General features: G+C 39.7%; 2 protein-coding genes across 3 annotated transcripts; both read left to right on the top strand.

The window, feature by feature from the left end:
• Positions 1–1329: 1329 nt before the first annotated feature.
• On the top strand, positions 1330–6320 carry LOC121954469 (phosphoglycerate mutase 1). Its single transcript, XM_042501974.2, has 4 exons — positions 1330–1599; positions 2801–3075; positions 4316–4496; positions 4949–6320. Exons 1-4 carry the CDS (start codon positions 1461–1463, stop codon positions 5116–5118), a joined length of 765 nt encoding a protein of 254 aa, XP_042357908.1. The 5' UTR covers positions 1330–1460; the 3' UTR covers positions 5119–6320.
• Positions 6321–7570: 1250 nt separating this feature from the next.
• On the top strand, positions 7571–23374 carry slf2 (SMC5/6 complex localization factor 2). 2 transcript variants are annotated; one of them, XM_088086656.1, is made up of 21 exons: positions 7571–7729; positions 8533–8567; positions 10534–11060; positions 11681–11923; positions 12760–12805; positions 13517–14946; positions 15553–15635; positions 15736–15849; positions 15955–16122; positions 16883–16988; positions 17077–17164; positions 17262–17403; positions 17500–17587; positions 17718–17894; positions 19116–19210; positions 19327–19414; positions 19561–19683; positions 19806–19883; positions 20031–20117; positions 21387–21455; positions 21573–23374. In XM_088086656.1, exons 1-21 carry the CDS (start codon positions 7695–7697, stop codon positions 22368–22370), a joined length of 4620 nt encoding a protein of 1539 aa, XP_087942782.1. In that variant the 5' UTR covers positions 7571–7694; the 3' UTR covers positions 22371–23374. The 2 variants fall into 2 exon arrangements, with proteins under 2 accessions (XP_087942782.1, XP_042358247.2); XM_042502313.2 differs by having other exon boundaries at positions 13514–14946.

The raw sequence follows: 23374 nt of genomic DNA, 5'->3' as shown, positions 1-23374 counted from the left end.
TAGGTATCGCTTTAAATTAGCTGATTCATCTCAGTCTTGTTAAGAATGAAGGATATAAAAGCTGGTTGAGAGGTCAAGAAAAGGCAAATGGACTTGAGTTTGGACCAGTTTTGTCAAGCCACTCTTTCCTAAAGTCCTTTGAAAACCCTTTAAATTATTGTGATTTATCACACAATATTTCATTTGTTGAGTCGTCCTTTCACAAATGCATGTGACTGCTGCCCTGACTATCATAAAGAGTGAAGAACTGAACCTTGTCATCTTCTGGGAGAGGAAACTGGAGCTGTATTTTGCCAAAGGGGAAAACAAACTAAAATGCTGACATCATGCAGTCAGCAGTATACTGTTCCCAGACAACAACCAAAAATCCCTCCATCATGGTAAAAAAGGTCAACTATTATAAGATAGTTGGGGAGAGAGACCAGGGTCTTCTCCTAGCCATGGTTTGAGTTTCAAGTGGAGTAAAATAAAATTAATGCTGTTTATTACTATACATCACACTTTTTTTTTTTTTTTTTTACAAATGGGGGTTTTGTTGGCCAATATGCAATACAAATGCAGTATTCAGTGCTCAAATACAGTCACTTAAATGTTATTCAGTAACTCATTATGCAATCACAATGCAACTGCAAATGTGACATATTTAAATGGTGCATACAATTAAAAAGAAAAAAAAAAAATTTCAAATATTTATTTCTTCAGTGCCTCTCTATAGACACATTACACGACTGTTACCCAAGTAACACGGTGTTGCTTCAGGTCATTTGTAATTTTGGTAGGGTTTTTAAACTATGTACTGGGCTGTAGAAGATGGGTTCACCATCTACAGGTGAAAAGGAGGAAGAGCAACAGTTGGTTCAGCTGTGCAGGATTCATGGTTTTCAGCTCAAAAGGACCTTTTCTAAATACTTTTGTCTTGTTAAATATGTCGCTGTGTTTATATAGCTCCTTGAAGGGTCATATTGAACTAAAAAAAGTCCAGATGTCATTTTGTCTGCTGCTTTATTTTAGCTTTGATGCAAGTTTGCAACTCGGATAAATTAAACAAAAAGTAAAAGTTAAAAGTTAAAAGTTCAACATCGCTCTGATAATGTAACGAAACGTTATAAAGGCCTTTAAAGGTGTAAAAGAGAAACCCCATGAAAAAAGTCAATAAAGTACAATGTTCAGTATGAAGGTCAGGGAACAAGTCCCGGCCGCTGACGCCCACCGCTGTGATTGGTTGAGAAACGAAAGAGGCGAATTTTAGCGGAATCTCATTGGACGTGAAAACCAGGAAGTAGAGGAGTAACCAATCCACGGCGTGGACGGCATGGATAAAATTCCTCACCGGTTTGACGGAAAACGAGTAGACGCGTCCTTTTCTCTGGAGTGGGAGTTGAGAATTCAACATCATCTGCATCAGTTTTTAAAGCTTGTTTGGATAACTTAATTGCATTCAGGCATATTTATCATCAGTCATGGCTGTCTACAAATTAGTGCTGATCCGTCACGGAGAGAGCAACTGGAACCAGGAGAATCGCTTCTGCGGCTGGTTTGATGCAGATTTGAGCGAAACCGGAGAAAAGGAGGCGAAGAGAGGCGGACAGGCCCTGAAAGGTGAGGATTTACTAATGAACTATTCTCCTTTCATACACTGTGCTGTCTCTGAAATACTGCAGGGCCAGTGCACGTATAGTGTTGCATAACGACCTCTGCATCAGACCACAGACCGCGCCCCCCTCCATATGGGAAGATGTGCAAACGTGCAGAAGTGATGCCTTTATGTGGCTGCTCGGGTACACTATGATCACAGGGCCACAGGAGAACTTATGCATATGTCATTTAAAAAACATGTTATCGTTTTGGTCTCTGACCCCAAATCAACGTGCAAAAAGAGGAAATTATATATATATATGTAAGGACATCATGCATGTGATTTCCTCTTTTCAGCAGGTCAACAGAAAGAAATCGCAAAAGAAACATGAAAGGTCCTCTAATATACATACTTAGAGCAGTCTCAAGGGCTGCAAATATTATCTGATTAATCAATTACTCCATTTAAATAAATATCTGCATTATTTTGAGCATCAAGGGTAATGGTTTAAGTCACTTTTCTTCAAGGAAAATTGCCCGACATTCTCTGGTTCCAGCTTCCCAAATGTGTTAATTTGCTGTTTTTCATTGTCATATATGACAATTTATTGAATACCTTTAGTTGTGTGGGCTGTAATAACCAATGATACTGAAAACAGTCCACAAAAAACTAAAGTTTGGTTTAATTTGCAGTTTTTACATTTCAAAGTAATTAGTGCCAAGTGGCTAAATAAGTAACTGAACTTTGTATTGAAAAATATAGTGAAGCTCTCTGAGGCCCCTCTCATCCGTTAAGGTTGCGAAATGGTTTAATATGCTCCTGAACAAGGATTTGTCTCTAAATGCAGCTAAGGCTGAGTAAGTGACTGCTTTTGCTGTTGGATCACCAGCATATACACTTGAAAAAGATGCATGAGAGAGACATGGATTAATGGATTACATGAAGGACAGGGGCCCTACAGAGACCGTCTATGCATAGGATTTTGCAACATCCCTGCATGTAACACCTTGTAGTTACGCTTGAGACTGTTTGGATTCTTCTCAATTCTCCTCTTCATGGTATTATTTCTTCTTATGTTTAATGCAACAACTGTAGATTTGTTTTTCCCTAGAAGGCATTTTGAGGGAATTTAATAACTAAAAAAGGTAAAAGAGACAGTCACTTTTCTCTCAACAGTTGCAGTCAGAGAGCATTAAACTCTGGTGTATCCTCTGAAACTTACAGATGCCGGCTTTGAGTTTGACATCTGCTACACCTCTGTGCTAAAGCGAGCCACCAGGACACTGTGGCTGGTTTTGGACAGCATTGACCAGATGTGGGTGCCGGTGCATCGGACCTGGCGGCTCAATGAGCGCCACTACGGAGGCCTGACTGGGTTAAACAAGGCAGAGACGGCTGCCAAGCACGGAGAGGCTCAGGTGAAGATCTGGAGGCGCTCGTTTGACATCCCACCTCCTCCCATGGGCCCAGATCATGCCTACTACAGTATCATCAGCAAGGTAAGATATGATATCTAAAGTATATAACCAAGGAGCTTTGTTTGCATGTGAGGAAAGACATTTTTTTACTTAATCAACTATACACACAGGCATAACAAAGCAGAGGCATGACTATAACTGATTTCTGCACTCAGGCTCTGTAATCAGCTATGGCACCATGGATGAGAGAAATCAGCAGAAGCAGCTGGAGTGTTTAGAGTGAAAATAGTGGATTTAAGGTCTTTTTGTCCACAGTACAGTCAGCTTTAATATGTACAACAGTGCAAATGAAATCTGACAGCCAGAGCACGCACTGGAGATACAGCCCTTCACTGTTATTACCTAATAGTACGTCCAAGGTGAGTTAATATATGACTGACAGAAATGAGGTCTGATAGGTTCAAGTTCAAAGTTCAGTAATGGTGGAAACAAACTGATCAGTCGTCTCTGTAGACAGAGGTTTTCAGAAGTTGAAGGTCCAGTATGCAGGATTTAAGGGTTGAAATTGAATATAATATCATAAGCATATTTTTTGAGCTGGAACGGATCCTCGTCTGCTGAGATCGACATGTTGGAGCTCTATGTTTCTACAGTAGCCTAGACTTGACAAGCCAAACACTGGCTGTAGATAGAGGCATTTTCGTATTCATGTTTTTGTGTCGGCCACTGTAGTTAGCAGTCCCTTCTCATGGAGAGTGTCATAAAAACACCAGCCTTCTGAATATCTGGATCTGAAGTTATCAGACACAAAAGGTGAGTGCAGATTAAAATGTGCCCAGCCTGCGGCCAGTTTCAGACATGCCAAACAGCGCAGGAGAAACACTGATTTTTAACGTAAAACTGCTTTATACAGTGTTTTTACCAGTTTTAATCACAGGGTCAGTTTGTTTTAGAGAGGATGAGACCTCTGTGGATAACGTGGCTCCTGATGAAAACCTCCCTAACAATGAACACTGAAGGAATTCTGACCAGGAGAAACAACAGCTGGTTGTAATCTGCAATTCCCACATGCCACTAAATCCCCCTAAATTTTACACACTGGACCTTTAAGATGTAGTAACTCAAAGCTGGTTAATATGGGCTGTCAAAACTAAATGAATAGGTGATTAGCAACATGTTAACAACATTAAAAGAAACCTGCAAATAATTAATGCATCACCATATTGCCTTAAGAGTGACACTCTTACAAAATGCCGTACAGCCCTTTCTCTATTCTGTTTTGTATAACATATTTCACATATTGACACTGTCTTTTCTGCAGGATCGTCGCTATGCAGACCTGACTGAGGACCAGCTCCCTTCCTGTGAGAGCCTTAAGGACACCATTGCACGTGCGCTGCCCTACTGGAACGAGGAGATCGCCCCACAGATCAAACGGGGAAAGAGGGTGCTCATCGCTGCCCATGGAAACAGTCTGAGGGGGATCGTTAAGCACCTCGAGGGTAAGTGGAGCTGATGAGTTTACATGCAGAGCTTTCTGATAATGCCGGTGATGCTGTTATGGTTTGTCAAATGTTTTTCAGATTTTACAGCTCATCTCAGCTGACAATACAAGCCTTTTGCTTAAATGTGTTGCAGATGACTACGTTAAGAAATCTCTTCATGAAGGGATTGTCTGTATGTTTTAAATTATAAAAGATATGAGAATTTCCATTGTGCACTAAATAACTACTTCATATTATGATATTGTGAGAGTTTCACCTTGTGCTGTCATACATGTTTATACTTTTTAAATATTTTTTGTTGTTTGTCACAGTGTCTAGGTCCTTCGTTATGATTATTGGTCTGATTGGAAAAGTTGTGGTGTTTCATAGATAGCATGTAATAATAATGAAAAACCTGCAAATTCTCTCTTTTCTGTAACTGTTCTGTTTGTGTGTGCTGCCACCTGTAGGAATGTCAGATGAAGCCATCATGGAGCTGAACCTGCCCACAGGCATCCCCATCCTCTACGAGCTTGACAAGAACCTGAAGCCCGTGAAGCCGATGCAGTTCCTGGGAGACGAGGAGACTGTACGCAAAGCCATGGAGGCCGTGGCTGCTCAAGGGAAAGCCAAAAAATAAAGACAGAAAAGCTGACTCTGTGTTTGGCAGAGAAGGTTGTCCCTAACAACTGACCTCAGATTAGTGTTTTTCCTAAATCCTAATTTATTTTGGGTTGTAATACATGATGAGTTCGCAGTATGTTGTTGTCAAAGGCAGCCTCACTCTACTTACACAGCGCAGAGATGGTAGATGGTGAATGATTGGGATATATTAGGGCCAGGGGAGCCACAGCTCTCAAGAGATTGTAAAGAATTTTTGCTAAAATGGTCCATAAATATGACAACCTTTAAGATAGTAGCACTGACCTGAAATTTCTAGCTTTGCTGATACAGGCAATCTCGTATCTGTATACTTGAATATTTAAGAAATAACCATTTTAACAGTTAAAAGTCTTAAGCTGTGGTGTCCTAGGATGGGATATTGAATATACTGATGGTGCTAAGAAAATTATATGTGTGTCTGATCATACAGAACTTCATCATTACGTGTTCAGGACAACAGTATTATGTATTTGAATACATATGAAATCTTACAGGTGGTGGGATATTGTAGTCTATTATTATTTAATTTAAAAATTATGTTAATTTTATTTACACTCACTGGAGATTTCTAGATTTTGTATTAGACTTTTAACATAAAAGGGACCACTACTAAGGCTAGAAAATGATTTTCTAACTCATATTTAAAAGCATTTGTTTGATGCATTCCTGTGATTAAGGGATGTCATTTTGCAGTCTCTTGAGAGCAGGTTGAGACGGTTAGGACAACAGTCCTTTTTTTCTGTCTGTCAATGGTATTTGTGCCATGTCCTTGTATGTAGTTATTGTCTGTGTTGAGTTGTATTTTTCTCTGTATTTAACCGAATTTAGTCCAATTTTAATGGTGCCTAACACTGCAGTATTGCACTGTAGAAGTGACAAACCCATTATTTAGATTACAGCCCCCCAGTTTCACAGTACCATTTGACCGCAGTGAGTCTGTGTTTCCCTCTTGGTGTCATAGTATTTATTTGCCTCATGCCACTACCGCAAATGCCTAGGCTGGCCTCACTGCCTAATGAGGAAGCAGTGATGGTTTTAAGAAAACTATCAGCTAAGATTTGGTCTTAAATGTCCCATCGTGTCTAACAGCATTGCTATGTTTCTTTTTAAAATGTAATTCCCTCTGTGTTGGTTAAATGTACCCTGCAAGCTCTCATGGAAATAAATGTACAAAGCGAATGCTGTTTTGCCTGCTTGGCTTGTTGTATATAAATATATATGTTTTACCAGAAAGTGATTTGAGTTACATGTTAGTCTCAGTGTTTTATTTTATTTATTTATTTTTATTTTAATATTTGATTTAATTTTTATCACATGATAGTAACATACATACATGACCCACATTCAAAAAGACAAAACAAAAAGCAAGACTAGACAGAGATAGATACAATGTTTACCGTTTTACATCAACAAACAGGAAAAATAACTAATAATATTTAAAGTTGGTGTCACACAGCATGGACCTGAGCTAATGGTGAGGGAAATAAGGTGTCTTATTATTGGGCCCCAGGTATTCTCAAATCCATCATGCAAATCCAGTGTATTGTTTTTGACCTACAGTACCTTTTGCCAAATTAAATAGGTCACAGATATTGGAACCTCAGGTTTTTCTAATTGGGATGAACGATAATATCAGCACGTCATCGGTATTGGCAGATATTGGCTTAAAAATGAAATATTGGAATCGGCAAACATGATGATTTCTGCCAATATCACAAACTAATACTTTTTTTTATTGACAAATTGAACATGTACAAAACATCAACCCCAAGCATAAGTTTTTGTCCTACTTTGCACAATGAATGAACACGATAAGAGAATGCATAATGTGATGTTAAATCCACCACAGAAGAGACTTGATAATAGCTAAAATTAGGCGGGGAAAAAGTATAGATCGATAATGTTATTGGTTATTGGCCAAATGAGTTGTTATATTTTGGTATATTGAATATCAGCAAAAAATTCAGTATTGTGCATCTAAGATGTATTTCTAAGATGATCAGTTAATTTTTGTGTAAAAGCCACAAGTATTGGTGGTCAAGCTCATTTACATCAACAAACTTATTAAAGCAATAAAAACGTGTATTTTTTTTTTTTTTAAAGAAATCCTTATCAACTTAATCAAAATCAAAGTAGATACATATCAAATACATTTTGTTTGTTTATTATGCATTTTACTCTGACATGTCCATAAACAACTCCCAACCAATTCAAACAGATGCCCATGAGAGACAAAGATGTTCCTCTGCTCAGTGGACAACCACTTTATAAAATCATCCGTGAAGAAAAAAAATCATGACGAATATTTCTCAATCAAGAGTTGAAAAAATACATTTCTTTCTGTGGAAAGATGAACCTCTGTGCATTTTGGTGGACTATCCCTTTAAGTTGGACTCCAAGTCCCATCATGCAATTCGTGTAGTGTAATGATTCGGCTCGGCTGCAGCGGTACAGGCGGGAGAGGTGCAGACGATGAGATGATTTTAGCATTAGAGCTCTGGGTTCTGTTATTATCGCTGTCTGTGGTTATGGTCAACCAGTCCAATCCACAAAATGAGAAGAGCAACAGAGAATCAAGGAAACAGTCGGTAAGAAAACCTGCGGGCTTTGTTTGCACTTCATTGCTAAACTGTGAGCGCGTTAGCCAGCTAGCTAAACAGAGCACTTCCTGAAACAGTAACATGCTAATATTAAAATTCATTGATTTAGACAGACACTATGAGTAAGGCCGTTATGTGCGCCCTACTAATTACCTACTGCAAGTTTAATTGTTGTCACAACGTAAAGACTTAATGGTAACCAATGACACTGTCACAATGTAAACACGTTGTCCATGTCAGTTACCTTACTAGCTATCCACTTTGTTTAGTTGCTAGCATAAACATTTGTGTAACTTTCTTAACGTTTGTTTGTGATTGGGATTTTCAATGGTGTTGCTGATCAATATGTCAAAGCGACACACTCGCAGGTTAATGTTTACCCCCCCAAAAAGCTTTAAGATGATTTCTGTTGGACTCGTGTTGTCACTAACGCGTTGTTAGGTCACTGTGATTGGTGAACTTGCTAGCAGGTGTCCTGCTGGTGTTGGCCGAGGAAAAAAGAAGGAAGGGTCATTGCGTCAGTGTTTATACATCCAAGGCGTGAACGCGCACTGACAGCAGGTAGTTTTGTACATGAACTGAACACACGGTTCAACCAGCCTTCAAACGAGTAAATTATAATACTCAGGAGTGCTAATGTTACTCAGCTCTCTTGGTTATGTTTTCCATAACACTGTCTACATTTACCTGTCTTCTGTTTTGAAAATCGCACTACTAAGCTGCGTTATTGTCGTCTTGGTGACAGAACTTATCGAAAAATGATCAGTTCCCCCTCTCTGGCTTTCTTGCAGGAAACTTACAGAGTACTTTACCCCGAGGAATAAAGGTGGGTCAAATTGTAGCATTATGCACCTTTAATCGTTGTTGTCTTGAAAAGTGTTAATGGCTAAATTTACCGCGTGATGCTGGTCATAACGCAGCTGTTGTGATTGTGAACTTATCGAGTAGGAAGGGTTGGGTATTTAGTCTTGCAGGCAATCCTCCATGAATGTAGTTAACATAATTGTTTTGACTCGGTATAATGATCAAATACTAATGAATAAAATGCAATGTAACTCAGCAACCCTGCTCTAAACCCTACCGTCACAAACTTAAAAACACCAGTGAGTCTTCGATTCAGTTTTTCTGCAGTTTTGGAGCAGGTAGTTTATTTTTCTTTTGATTGAACTGTTATTATGAGAGGTGGTTGTAATATTTTGTCCAACCCTTTTTGTGAAGGAGCATAGACAAAGTATTAGAATAGTACTGTTTATTCACATGTTAAGATATTGCAAATAAGTGATGTTATTAATTTATTAATGTGAATAAATTCTAATATATCTGTATGATGGCAGGATTAGTATTTGGTTTGGCAATGTCCCAATTTCTCTCAACTGCTGTAACTTGTTGACAACAGAGTAAATGTAATATGAGCCGTGCAGTGCACCTAATGTTAATGCAACTGTGTGTCAGATAAGCTTTGGATATGATGTGATGATTTGTTGTCATGATAATTGTTATAATAATGTGATTGTCAAGCGCAGTTCTGCTTGACCTAATGCACAAGCTGCTTTAAGTCACACATGTAAGGTAGTCCTCATTTACACCTAGTGATAATGTGCATTTTGGATGATCTGATCACATGTGGACAGCACTAAATACAGGTGTAAACGACAACCAAGACGCATGTGATGTGATCACTCCAACCACTTGCCGAGGTGGTCAAGGACACATTTTACCACATATCCTTTGCTAAAGTTAATTTGTTGTGATGTTTCCCCCTGCAAGGATGATGTCATCAGCACAGGACTTGGTGGTTATTTTGGTGATAGTGTGCCAATGCTTTATAACTTGGACAAAGTGTTACATGACATCATCAATGATTTTGACCTGTGAAAGTATTGAATTCTGCTGACAACAATATATACAGCTGTACTGACAGAACCACTAATGTGACTGGTGGAGATGCTACAGAGCAGCGTGTGAATAATAACTGTACGCAGGACAGTAACGAAATCTGACTGCAAGTGGTCAGCTGGAGACACATGATAGGCACAGTTGTGAACAGTGATGTGTCTTAGCTGTCCCCTGCGTTTGCATCACTGAAACGCATGTTAATACCAGGTCTAAACAGGCTTTTTGTTCCTCATATTGTACTAATTGGTAGACCAAAGTAGAGCTTGTGTGGCAGTGACATCAACAGACCAAATTGTAAATGTGAATTCTCTTTTTGCCAGAGCAAATAAAACCGTTTGCAGCTTTAACTGGTTCCCAGGCAAGGTAGTGAGGGCTTACCCTTCCAAAATTAGGCTTATTTTATGGCATTAGACTTGTCAACAAAAAAGTAAACAGGTCGGTCAGATGTTTCTGTATCTGCGGGCCCTTTTTTCCCTGGCATAAAAGAAGAAGAAAGACAAACGTGAAGGTGTGGCATTTGGTAAAATCCCATTGCTGTTTTAGTCCATTAATCATTGAGAGAAATTGTTAAATTTGTAGCAGTTTAATATGATCACAATTTACTACAAAACCTTACTCAAATAAACGCCACTTTTATTTTTAAAAAGAAAAATTCGAAACAAACATTTATTTTGGTGTGCTGCCACTGTGAAGTCTAGACATGGAAAACAGTAAATACAACAACATGCAGCTCTCAGCTTTTGATTGAACTTGTTCACCACAGGTATTGGCATCGTGGGCCCTGACTGGCTGACAAATGATGACATGTCCACCTGTTCAGACTTGAGAATTCAGTGGCACGAAATATTTTAGGGGACGTAAGACCTTAATGCACAAATGTTTCCTATCTGTTATAGTGAAGGACCTCGGAGTCCAGCAGTGCTCCCAATCCCAATTCACACCTTTTCTCCCGGAGACTCCAATGAAGCCCTCTAACCGGCTCTCTCACCCACCTCCTCGGAGAACGTTGCCATTTCAAAGCCCAGAGCCGTGCCACAGGGATAGACTGGGTCCACAATGGCACCCTCCTTATCCTCTGGGACCAATACATTCACCAGGGTTTGTTCCAAGCAGCCCAACTAACATTGGTTGCTCTGTAAATAGGTATCAACCCATACCAAGAGGCAGACTGGATCCTGTGCAGCACCAGCGCCATCCAGCTCCAGGGTCTTTCTGCTCATCTGGGTATGCTCCAGTCACACCAGTTAGTACTGATCCAACAGCTAATGGGGCTCCTGGTGTCTTTTACCCTGCATCTCCCCACTTCATGAAGGATTTAAGCAGCCACTCCCCATCTTCCCATATCAGGAGAGATCACGGGACCGAATCCAAGGGCACTTGGTCTTATAAAAATGTAACCACACAAAGACAAGAATCAAACAAGGTATAGTTTTCTCTTTTTTCAATATGTCCATTACTGAAACCAAGGTTTGTTTAAAAAGTGTCTTGTTTCTGACCATACGCTATATTTAAGATGGACAACACCCCCCCACTATGCTTAATGGAGGCTAAAATATCCCAGATACGGGTGCTGTGATGTTGTCATGCGCTGTCAAGGGTGATGTCATTGAGAGGCAGATTCTGCGCAGCAGCAATAATCGTTGTGGGGGAGTTCCTGTCAAAACACCCGTCCGAGCAGCCCCATTGAATGCGAGGGCATGGATTGGCTGTCACAGTTATCAGTCATGGTGGAAAGACTTATCATAAAAACGATCACTTGAACAAACATCAGGGCGATTAGAACTACCTTCAGTGATGGAGACCATCTTTCTGAAAAATTTCTTTGACGTGTACTTCTAGTTTTTAGTTTGGCCCATGTCCCGTTCACTAACATGAAGGGGCAGGCTTTATGACCTATACTGCAGACAGACACCAGGGGGTGATCCAGATTGATTTGGGGGGAACTGTAATGCTGTCCATCTCTATATAAAGTCTATGTTTCTGAGCTGTACTACAGTATAGCAGTCATGTGGTGCTGAGTCTTTTTGACATTTACTCTATTAGGCTCTGTCCGGTGATGCGAGGACTTCAGTACAAACTGTCCAGCTCCACAGGCCCCCTGTAACCCCGTCATTCAACAGCAGAGCAACTCAAGACTCACTGGCCCCCTCCGACTCAGAGTATTGGAGTCCTGGACACAGCCAGTGGGCCCCGTCGGTCTACCAGCCTTCACCGAGTACCCAGTCCCCTGACAGGAGTCGTGGTTCAAGTTTACCCAACATGTACAGCCCTGTAGCCCCTTACCAGGTAAAATCTGTAATGCTTCAGACATCAAGTTCAAGTTTAGAGTTCTGATCGTCTGTAAGGCCAGTGTCAAGCCAGGCTTGCTGTGTTGGGGAGAGCACAGTGTGGTGTTCTCAGTCTTTGTAATAGGACTTTTTTAAACAAAGATTAAGGTGATAACGCTTATGTCAGTTAAAGCATTTGAGTTCAGTTTACTGATATTTTTGTAACTCATTATCTTTTATAAACATGCCAATGTGAAAATTAAGCAGCTAGTTATTTTGAATGATTAAACACATTACCATACAAAATACACTATATATTATTAATATATCAATTCATTATGGGAATAATATAGATTAAAAAACACACTAAATTAGGCTGTGGGTAGCTGGAAAGAAATCTCGACACTAATTAAGTATAAACAACTCTGACTACATACAAACTCAAGATCAAGGATTTTTATTGTATCAATTTGGAAACTTGCCAAAATTAAGTCTCACATTGGTGCACCTTGGAATAGCTATATTTCTAAACAGTTGAGCTCTAGAAATTGGTAAAATCAGCTGAGTTCCTCATGAATGATTGTCGATTTAAGTCGTGCTCCCAAAATTTAGATTTGATTAGATTTTAAACTGTTTGAATCCCTGCATAGTAACACTGTCATGACTTTTTTTCCACAAAAAGAAGCCTGCTTGTTAAAGAGTGTGTCAAATATGTTTTTGCTACGATGTGGTTTGTTGTCATCGTAGTCGTATAATAATGTAATTGTCATTTGCAATGATTCTTCACCTCATGCACAAGCTGCTTTAAGTCACACATGTAAGGTCTTTTTCTTTCTTTCTTTCTTTCTTTTTTAGGAACAGCAACATAAACGAACATCTTTAAGTGAAAACTTAATTCCAGGTAATACTGTCGAAGTGAATCTGCTTATTTTCCACTCATCCACTTCTTAATTATAAGGCTACAATCTTTAACCTTGTTGGTATGTAATCTTGTCGTTACTGCAGTCAGTGATTATAGCCTTATTAAGTTTGTAGCACAAGATGTTTCCATCTTGTAGTGTGGCTACACTGAAATTGTCATTGACCTGTATGTAATGTGGATCAATTAACTTGAGTGATACACAGAGATAGTGCTGGGAATGTCAGCAGGTTTTGCAAGTCGTAAAAATTGGATTGACAGTAGCAGAGTGTAATGATCATCTCCAGCTAGAGTGCCATTTTTAATGTTTCGCTACAGTCCCCTGTAACAGATGGAAAACATTAATACAAATATCCGCTTTAATCTTCAGTAAACTTCCCCTCTCTCTTTATCATTTATATTCATGTTTTCTCTACTAAGGTGTTCACAGGAATCACTCACTAGATTCTTGCATTAGTGCCCTTTAGTAGTTGCTAAATACCAACAAATATGAGCCTCAGCTGTTGGTACTTGTGTACAAAGCTGTTACTTTTACATGCCACATTATAACAGATAGCAGTATGCGCGTAATTACCTGAATTTTTACATGGTAGTATAGTAAAATTCTACTGGACACTGACAATGAAAGACATTAATAAACACTGAATGTTTGTGAGAAAAAATATTTATGATGTTTTTTTCTGTCTGCAGTAGTGGACTTGAATTTCTCACCTCAGAAGAGGTGCAGGGAGTTTGAGGACTGTGACGATAGTGCAAAGAAACTGTGTCTTCCGGGTTGTGGCAAACCACAGGCACCAAAGCCCGCTGTTGGCAACTCACTCAGTACTTCACTGCTGTCTCAGACGTCACAGAGGCATCCTTCAGTCTCGGAACTGTCACCCAAAACCACAGATAGCCATCTGTGCACAGAGCCACCACGTTGCCAGTCACCATGCTCAGAACTGTCATCCACATTTAACCCCCCCCAGTCATCCTGTGCATCACTGTCACCCAGACCTTGTTTAAAGAGACCACCATCAATGGGGGCAAAGCAAGCCTATATCACTTCCAACCAGAATCATTCAAAGCTAATAGAGTTAACATCACCTACAAAAGTGTTCCCAGGTGAAGAACGTTTGAAGAAAAGAAGTGAGGAAAATGATAAAAGGGATAAAGCAAGCTCTTTTGTATCTTACGAGGTTCCCCCCAAAGACACTGGTAGCTCACTTCATATTCAGTCAGGCAGCCACCACTCAGGTCATCCCCACCGTAATACTTCAGTGTTACCAGCCAAGACCCCGAGCAGAGGAAATCATGTGGAGGAGAGCACGAAGTCGGACAGTAGCACTCCAAAACTAGCCTCAAAAACAAATTCAGGTTATTGTACGGTAGAAAGAAACAAAACCACCCGTCCGCGAAGACCTGTAGCAGTCCCTAATGATATCGATGACCTTTTCACCCCTGATCCCCTGACCTATGTAGTCAGCTCTGGCCATAAAACTACAAAGACCAGGAAAGATGGGATCAAATCCCTCATCTCAGAAAACTCATCTTTTTCCTCCAGCACTGTGACCAGCTCCAGTACTTCAGTTACTGCATCCTCGTGTCGCAAAACTGGTTCTCCTCATGCAGTGGACACCCGAGTGTCTTCCTTGTCATCAGCACATCTCCCACAAGTCTCAATGCCAACTGTAACTTTACAGCGGGTAAAACTTGAGAACTTTAAACCTATTTTCTCTAAAAACACTGAACTCAAAAAGAGCCCCATCCCTCCTTCAGGCAAGCAGCTCAAAGATGAGAAACACACATCGCTTTTTCCTAACAATTTGGAAACATGCGCTTTAGAGACTGGGAACACGACTGCTCCGTGTCATCGTTCTCGGTCTCCACTGCTGGAGAAGCGGGCAAATCCAGGGCGTAGAAAACCGGTGATTGAAGAGGATCCCATAGATGTGGAGCTGGACTTAGACCTGAGTTTTGCATTAGATATGGATCTAACCCAGAGCTCCCAGAGCAGTGAGGAGGAGCAGCTGCTCTCCCTGCAGGAAATGATGGAGCGTGTTACCAAGCCTCCAGATACGCCGGAGAAGGGAGCCTTCTCTGAACCTAGTACACCTGGACATCGCAGCAGTCAGTCAAAAACTGTAAGCTTCACATAACTTGTCTTTATTGTACAGTACTGTGCAAAAGCGAAAGGCCATCATAGAATTGTTGTTTTAAGAAAGTTGCAGAGAGGATAAATATATATTTATTTCTGAGTCACTTTGTTAAGATACAAAGAATACAGAGAACATGTACAATTCATTGAAACATCAAAAAAGTCAGTAAAATGGCTTCTTTGGACTTAAGTCAATATTTAATATGACCTCCCTTTATACTAAGTACCTCTTGAACTCTCTAGGGCAGACTATTTTGAAGTTTTCTTAAATAATGTTGTGGTATACCAGAAGTTTATTATTGTAAATCTCACATTGTCTGCCCAAGAGAATTCCAGACATGCTAAGTGGAAAGGGACGTTACATTAAAAACTTGCAACTTTAACCTGTTGAAGTTTTTTTTTTAATACTGTATACATATTTCCTTTGTGTTCTTCAGAATATGAATATGTATGATCATTTCAACCTTGTTAAAATAAGTTTAAGTTGACCTAAAACTTTTGCACAGTTCTGTACATAAAGTTGTGAATGTGTGATCGTCAGCTCCAGTGGTAAAACCAGTGGCCTAAGTGTTGTTTGTTTTGTTTCCCACAGCAGCCATTGCCATCAACCACAAAGTCAGGCAACTACAAGAACAGCCTTGACCAGATGCTGAAGGAAATAAACTCCACTAAAAAGTATATATGCAGAACACATCACTTGCATTACGTTTTAATTCGAGCTACCGTAGGTGCACACAAGACGAGTGAACTTTCCCTGCTTTGTTTTATCCATCAGAGCTAAAGAGCTTGAGACACAGCTTCTAACTGCATGTCAGGAGGACCTGTTGAGAATAGCTGAATTTGAGGAGGCTGAGGAGAACCGGGAGGAGGGCGTCTCCACTGAACAACAGTAAATCATGCAGGAGCACTCTGATACATTTTACCTTGTCACTGGGACACAGCCCCTGCAGAGTATTTTACTATTATCTGCATTTTTATGTAATTTGTTTTCTAGGGAATTCCTGCAACGCTACTCTTTGATGTCCAATGCAATCAGGGAAGTGCCTCCAGGAGAAGTCGTGTTCAACCTGGAGAAATTTGGCCAGATCTTCGACCACAATACACTGCAGCTCAGACAGTGCATGGTCAGTCCGCAGGGGACGGCGCAAAAAACAATTCTTTGGTGAGTTATGTTTGTGTGAGGGCACGCTCATGAAGGTTCAGAGCAACATGTCACGTTAACTGAATATGGGATTGCCATCAAATTTGATATTGGTAGTCACTGCCCCTCGGGCCGTGATTCTGTTTTATTTTGGTGTTTCTCTGACATTTCAGTCAGTCTTTGTTAGGTGTTTTATACAGTACATAAATTAAGGATGGGCATTTTGGCATTTTAAGAAACTTCTATATTCGAGTACTCGCATTAAATTATTATAGAGTCTGAGTACTCGGGGAAAAAAAATTAATGTGAGAATGGGAATGTAAATTGGCCAACAACAAAAAACAAGTGCAATATAAAATGCATTTATTCAGCAGACAGGCTTCACTTTGCATATTAAACTATATATTCAAAACTGACATAAGTAAAACTCTCTTGCTGTGGTTAGCGTTACATAGTTTAGATGCAGCGCTAAAGGACTGTTGCTGAGGCGCTCTTCTCCTGGTCAGTTTAAATTCCTCCTGGTTACCATCAGCTAACACAGGAGCGGCTAACGTCCGACTCCGAGCTGTTTTATGCTCCCAACAAACTCACCAACACCCAAACAGCTCCACTTTGTCCCATTAATAATTAAGTCTTCAGTGCGCTGTTAGACCCATTCAGATACTGTGGGATGTAGTAAATAAACATCACAGCACATATTGGCCATTATCAAGCTTTAGACTTTTAGTTTTGCTAATTCATTAATTCCTCTAATCTTTCTCTCTCTACTTCTGTTCCCAAGGTCCAGCCCTGCGCAGCTGAGATTGCACTTAAATATTGGATTGTTCCAGGAAGCTTACGACTGTCGCTCGCCCTGTCCAACTCAGGTTACCCGTTTCCTATTCAAGGTAGGCCCCAAGCACACCTGTAGTATGTTAATTTTGATTTCTGTCCAAATTCTGAACTTTGGCAGTAATTCTTTGTTGATTCTGTCAGATGATGTCAGTCCACAGTGAGAGGATGGTATCTGAAAAGATGCTACAGGCCCTCTGTGACATCGCCTGCACTGCTGCTTATCAGATAGGTTAGTGCCTCAAACACTCGTACCACTTTTGATATTTCCTCACTATGGTTAAGACATGTTGACATGTTTTTTTGCTTTGCGTATGCTTCCTTCTCAGTGGAAAATGGAAGTCAGCAGTTTAAAGTGTGGGTGCCCAGTTTGGCCGATGTGGCGCTGGTCCTGATGAATATGGGAATTGCGTTCGTCACTCTTTTCCCTTTTGAGAACCTGCAGCCTCCATTCACAGAGGGAGATCTGCTGTAAGTAGCGTTCCTGATTAATTATTTCCTTGTTTCCTATGTGATCTGAAAGTTTTTTTCTTAATTCCATGCAGTTAAATTTTTGTTTTTGTGTAGGGAAGACATTTATTTTAAAAGTGAGAGTCCCTCCAGTAACACGGAGAAGAGCACTTTCCCCGAACACAACTGCAACAACATCTTGAAGGTGAGACACAAAAGGAAACCGATGTCTGATTGATACAGTTTGCTGTCTTGTCTGTGAGAGAGAGCATTTAGTAGAGTGCACAACTTCACCCTTCAGATTATTCACTTGGTTGTTTCTCCTGTATCTGCAGTACCTGTCTTACTGCATGAGCCTCTGTCCGCTGGCGTACAGCGACAATGAGCTCCTGCTGCTGCTAACTGTTGTGGGAAGGGTGGGCCTGGACACTCGGCTCATCCTGCAGTCCAGTGTGGAGCTGTACCCTCTACAGTACAAAATTGTCAACAACATCAGAGACTGGGACTCCATGGTCAGTTCATGCATCCTTTGGATTCCTACAAAGCAATGAAATGTTCGTTTTCCAGGCTTTGCAAAGTATTGTGAAAGCATTTTATTAATATTTATACCAATATGTACCATTACATTTCAGATTTGTTTAAAATCAGGTAAATCTGTGTGCTAATGATATGTGTAAAGGTGCAACATGTATTGCCTGGCTACCTGTTCTAAACTAATAGGAGGCAGCATTTCACCCCAGAGCCAGCTTCTTAATAACTAACATGCAAAATTCAGCTGCTGATAATCTGATTGCTGGTCACTGCTATTTTATAATCTGCATCAGCCTGCAGTTTATTTTACAGCTACCTTAGCTCAGTTGTACCAATTTAACAGCCACATCAAAACTACTGAATATATCAAAACCTTTTGGGATGTTTTTTGGTACAGTTTGTGTTGTCATTACTTGCGCTAAAGATACATTTTGCTTAATAACTAACGTTAGAGGTTAGTTACCAGTCTTAAAGAAACATTTTCTGCTCAGCATCAACTCTCATTTCTTTTTTTGTCAACTGTTGTCCCCAGTGATGAAAATTTATGCAGATTTTTGCAGACCTGTGCCACTAATCAGGGGGCTGTACCTTCAATGTAATTGACAAGCCCTTGGGGCAACTCTAATTCTTCTTCCTCTCATGTCAAACTGAGGGCAGACTGGATGCCACAGTGGCTCACCATAACTTCTAGAGGAGAAGTTGTGAAACAAGACAGGATAGGCCATAGCATCAGTTTTATTACTTCTTCACGCTCTTTTGTGCAATTTTTTTTAATGCTTTATACTAAAATTCTGGCCATATCTTACATATTGCACCTTTAACATCAGACAAATCTATCAAAATGTGTAAAACATAGTGTTGAATACAACTTGAAGTTACAATTTGCAGTGACTCGGTCATTTAGCCACCGGAAGTGTGCAAAATGATCACAATACGCTTTCACTCACAGTTGATATGATAATATTGAAATATTGCCATCTCTATTGTATACAAATGTACTTTGAAATTATTATGGCTAATATATCATATGGACTGTTTATGCATACACAGACATCACAGAATGTTTGGGCATGGAAACTGGTTTAAAAGCATAGAAATCCCTCGACCAAAATGTTTATGAACCCTGTGCACCTTTAATTCAAAATATTATTCTTTTTTTCTCAATTAGTTAATTATTTATTACTTGATTAAAATGTTTTCAGCTGCCCAGAATCTGTCTGGCCCTTACTGATCTGACAGATGACCACCACAACATGTGCCTGCTAGTTCAACTGCTGCCTGACAACACACGCGGAAAGTATGTCTATTTTCTGTTTTTCTCTGCTCGTCCTTATTTTTACCCACACAAAGCTTTTTTTAAATTTGATTTTATTGTATTGCATATTTGAAAACTATTCACTTTTGTTTATGCAGGCAGCTACGGAGACATCTAAGCCTGTCCATGATCTCCAAACTGTTGGATGGAAATTGCACCTACAGACCTAAAGAAAAGGAGTTTCAGGTAATCTGTTTCAGCGTGTAAACCAAAACAGTTTCTTTTAGAGACAAGAAGTTAAAATACATAGTTATTTTAAATTACCATCATAAAGCAACAAACGTCTTCATTAATCTATATTTCCCTCCCTCCTTGTATTCTTCCATGCGTAGCTCTCTGATTTGAGGCCGTACCTTCCCCGTATGCAACCCTCCTCCCTTCTCCGAGGCATGCTGAGCTCCTCCAGCAGGAGTCAGAAAGATAAGGAGGAGCACATGGACACCCTAGACCAACAGGTGAGCCTTATTTGTAAAATAATCTTGTAATCATACATGTAACTGAATTTTTTTGTGGATGTATGGAACATGTTTAGAAATTTTTCTGATGCAAGTTTCTCCCCGTTTGTCCTGTGTCTCAGTCCTACTACCTCTGCTACAGCCTTCTGACCTTAGCGAATGAAGCTTCCAATTTTCAGTTCTTCCCATCTCATCAAAAGGTATGACTTAAATTTTTTTTTTTTTTTCTGGTCTCAAGTGTTGTGCCTAGTTTATCATGGAGGTTTTTCATGTCAGAAGATGGTGATGTCCATTTGCTTGTGAGAGTTGTGTTAATGTTACCTTGCCGCTTTTATTCTGGTTCTCAGAGGCAGCTACTGCGTCTGTGCTCTGAGCTGGAAACGCACGTCAAGTGTGACATCAGAGAGAGTGAGAAATGTCTTTACCGGAGCAAGGTGAGTTCAGTTTTTAAAAGAACGTCAGGTATTTGTGTCCATCGGTGTGTGTTTTGATGTAGACCCACATGCAGTAAAACATCTTTCTGCTTTTCTTCAGCACATTTAAAAGGGTTGTGTAGCACTGACAGAGGTTTGCGCTCAAGTTAAACTTTATTATTGCCCTGGATATTGGTTTGCAGTCAGGCATTAAACACATAAATCACAGGAATACATTAATGACAAAACAAAGCATAAGACCTGCTATAAAAACTCACAGTATGAAATAACAGAAATGAGTAAATAATAGATTCAGTGATAGACACACTTCCATCTTAGATTACTGACCCTAACACATCCAATCAATGAAATTTAAGTTTAAACTGCAATTGCAAGTATGTTATTTTTGTTGGATTGTGTTGAATGTATAGAGGAAAATTCCATGAATGAGATCTTAGTGTTGTTTTTTCAGCCTTTTATTAGAGTGTTAACCAGTTTCTTAAAACTTTTCATTACCACCTAGTCTGAGATCATCTAGGATGAAAAACTTTATTACACTACATTGATGTCAGTGGCGGCAGCATCCCCGACAAATACAGTTTCATCGCAGAAATAAGTTTTTAATCTCAAGTCAAAGCTGTTTGAGATATTTACCAGCTGCTCATCAGAAGTAACAACGCGGACTTATTGTTTAGACACGCCATTAAATGCATGCTGCTCTGTCCAGACTTGAATCAGTATCTAACGTGACAATAAAATTTCCCCTAAATTTTTATCTGATATGCAAGTTTGGTCCTCTCAAATTTGGTGCATACATCTTTCCTGACAACAGCATAAGCAGTGGTGTCCCTCTGCAGAAAACTTTTTAATCTCTTAGACTCCAAGATGTTGTATTTAGGTGAAAGGAAAGAATCTGAATCAGAATAATGCTGTCCACACAAAACAATACATTGCTACACACCATTAAATGTAGTATTAAAAAACTGTCATTTGCCCAGAACCAAAGGTGGCATCTTTTGGTCTCTTTTTGTTCTGCAAATTGTCTAAAACCTGAAGATATTCAATTTATTTTCATATAAGACTAATAAAACCTGCAAACATGCACAATTAAAGGGTAAAAAATGACTTAAACAATGAATTGATTGATCATAATTGTTGATGATGCAATAATTAAATATCATTGCTGACTTTGTTTTAAGATGCAGTCATGCAAACCAATCATTAAAACTTGGGGTGCCCTCTCGAGAAGCAGTGTGTTTTGTAACGTCTGCCTTCCTCTTCTCCCTCCAGGTAAAGGACCTGGTGGCCAGGATCTACACCAAGTGGCAGATGCTCCTTCAGAGGACCAGGCCTCTCCATGTATAGCAGTCTTATATAAACTCTTCTATGAATAATTTAGTTTCACAGTTTTTCCTTCTTGAAAAGAAAAAAAAGCTGAATTTTTATTTCTGATTTACAATATTTGTTGTCTTGTAGGGGAAGCTGTATGATTACTGGCAGCCTTTGCCTGTGGACACACTGACGAGCAGCCAAGAAGAGCTGGACAACAGTGATGATGGAGAGGGACCTGTAATGGAGGACGATGAAGTAAAAGAAACCAATGAAACTGAACAGTTTACAATGCCAAGTGAGGATGAGGAGAAGGAAGAGGAACACACAGACGCAGACGAGACAGGGGACAACATGAAGTCAGGCAAAACCGAGGGAGACAATACAATGGACACAAACAAGAGCGAGGACAGCAGGAAGTCAGAGGACATGGAGGGAGACAACACAATGGACACAAACAAGAGCGAGGACGACAGGAAGTCAGAGGACATGGAGGGAGACGATACAATGGCCACAAACAAGAGCGAGGATGACAGGAAGTCAGAGGACATGGAGGGAGACGATACAATGGACACAAACAAGAGCGAGGATGACAGGGAGCCAGAAGACATGGAGGGAGACGACACAATGGACACAAACAAGAGCGAGGACGGCAGGAAGCCAGAAGACATGGAGGGAGACGACACAACGGACACAAACAAGAACGAGAACGACATGAAACGAGAAGAAAAGGGAGACGATGGAATGGATGACACAAAGGAAACTGGGGAAGTGGCGGAAACGGTCCATGGAGACTTGAACCACGAGATCTCAGAGATGAAGCTTCACGACCACAAGCAATCAGAAGCTGGAGACATAAAGCGAACTGAGGTGGAGACTGAAAATCTGGTTGAGAGAAGAGAAATTTCTCACTACAGCCAGGTACCAGCTTGTGATCTACTGTAGTGTGATAGTTTTTTATTTGTTTTCAACTGTTTCTTTGAATTTAAGCTCATTTTGCACTATTTGCCTACCTTTTTCTACAGAAAACCACTGCTTCATTGTCAGTACAAATACAAAGTTTATATTTATGAATAAAACCATTTTTGGAGCAAACACAAAGTTCATAATTTTATTTGGTGTTGCACAAAAATGAAAAATATTATTTTATTGTTTGTCTTTTCTTTTTAAGTAACTTGATGTTTGACTCGTGTGTAAATGACTACTCACTATACCTCTTTTCATTTATTTAGTTGAGTGCCCACACAGCCTGTGTTTAATTGGGAGGAATTCTTTAACATCCTTGTTGTTCATCTATGTTCATTTGTTAAACTCAATTAATTTCTCGAAAAAACAGTTAAGTGTCATCACTTGCTTTGGCTAGTCTGAGCAACCAGAAAGCTAATGTACTGTTTGCATGATACAGTATAGGTCAGCCTCACGTGGAAATGTCACCCATGTTCAAAATTGACTTGACTATGCAACATGTGTATGAGTACATTATCCATTTAGAAACACCAACTTGTAACCAGGTTTCTCGGTAGTAACTGTATAGTTACCAAATGTAGTTATTATAAATCTGCAGCTGGTATTCTTCACAGTAGTTATTTTGACTTGTCATAATACAAAAAGTACAGGTGTTACTGCTAACACAAAAAAAATACTTTGTTCTATTTAAACTCTTCCAGTAAATCCTGACAGTGACACTGAAGCTAAATGGAATTCAGCCATAATTATATTATTTACACCTGTGCTTTTGTTTTTGTCACGTCAAAATGTCTTGTGTGGAAAAAAAAAGTATTGATTTCCAGATTCTTGTCATCTTGTTTGTTGATTTATTGTTATTATTTAATTGTTGTTTTGAATGTGTTCTTTTTGTTTAATATCCCTTTGAGAAAATATTTTTTTAATGATGGAAAATACTTTTTTATAGCTGCTGAGAAAATAAACTTTTTTGTATCCGTTAAAAA

The sequence above is a fragment of the Plectropomus leopardus genome, chromosome 13, assembly GCF_026936395.1.
Source record: "Plectropomus leopardus strain MGB_pleo_1.0 chromosome 13, ASM2693639v1, whole genome shotgun sequence".
NCBI classification, from domain to species: Eukaryota; Metazoa; Chordata; class Actinopteri; order Perciformes; family Serranidae; genus Plectropomus; species Plectropomus leopardus.
The sequence above is the reverse complement of the archived record's forward strand: the minus strand, read 5'-3'. Positions and strand labels throughout refer to the sequence as shown.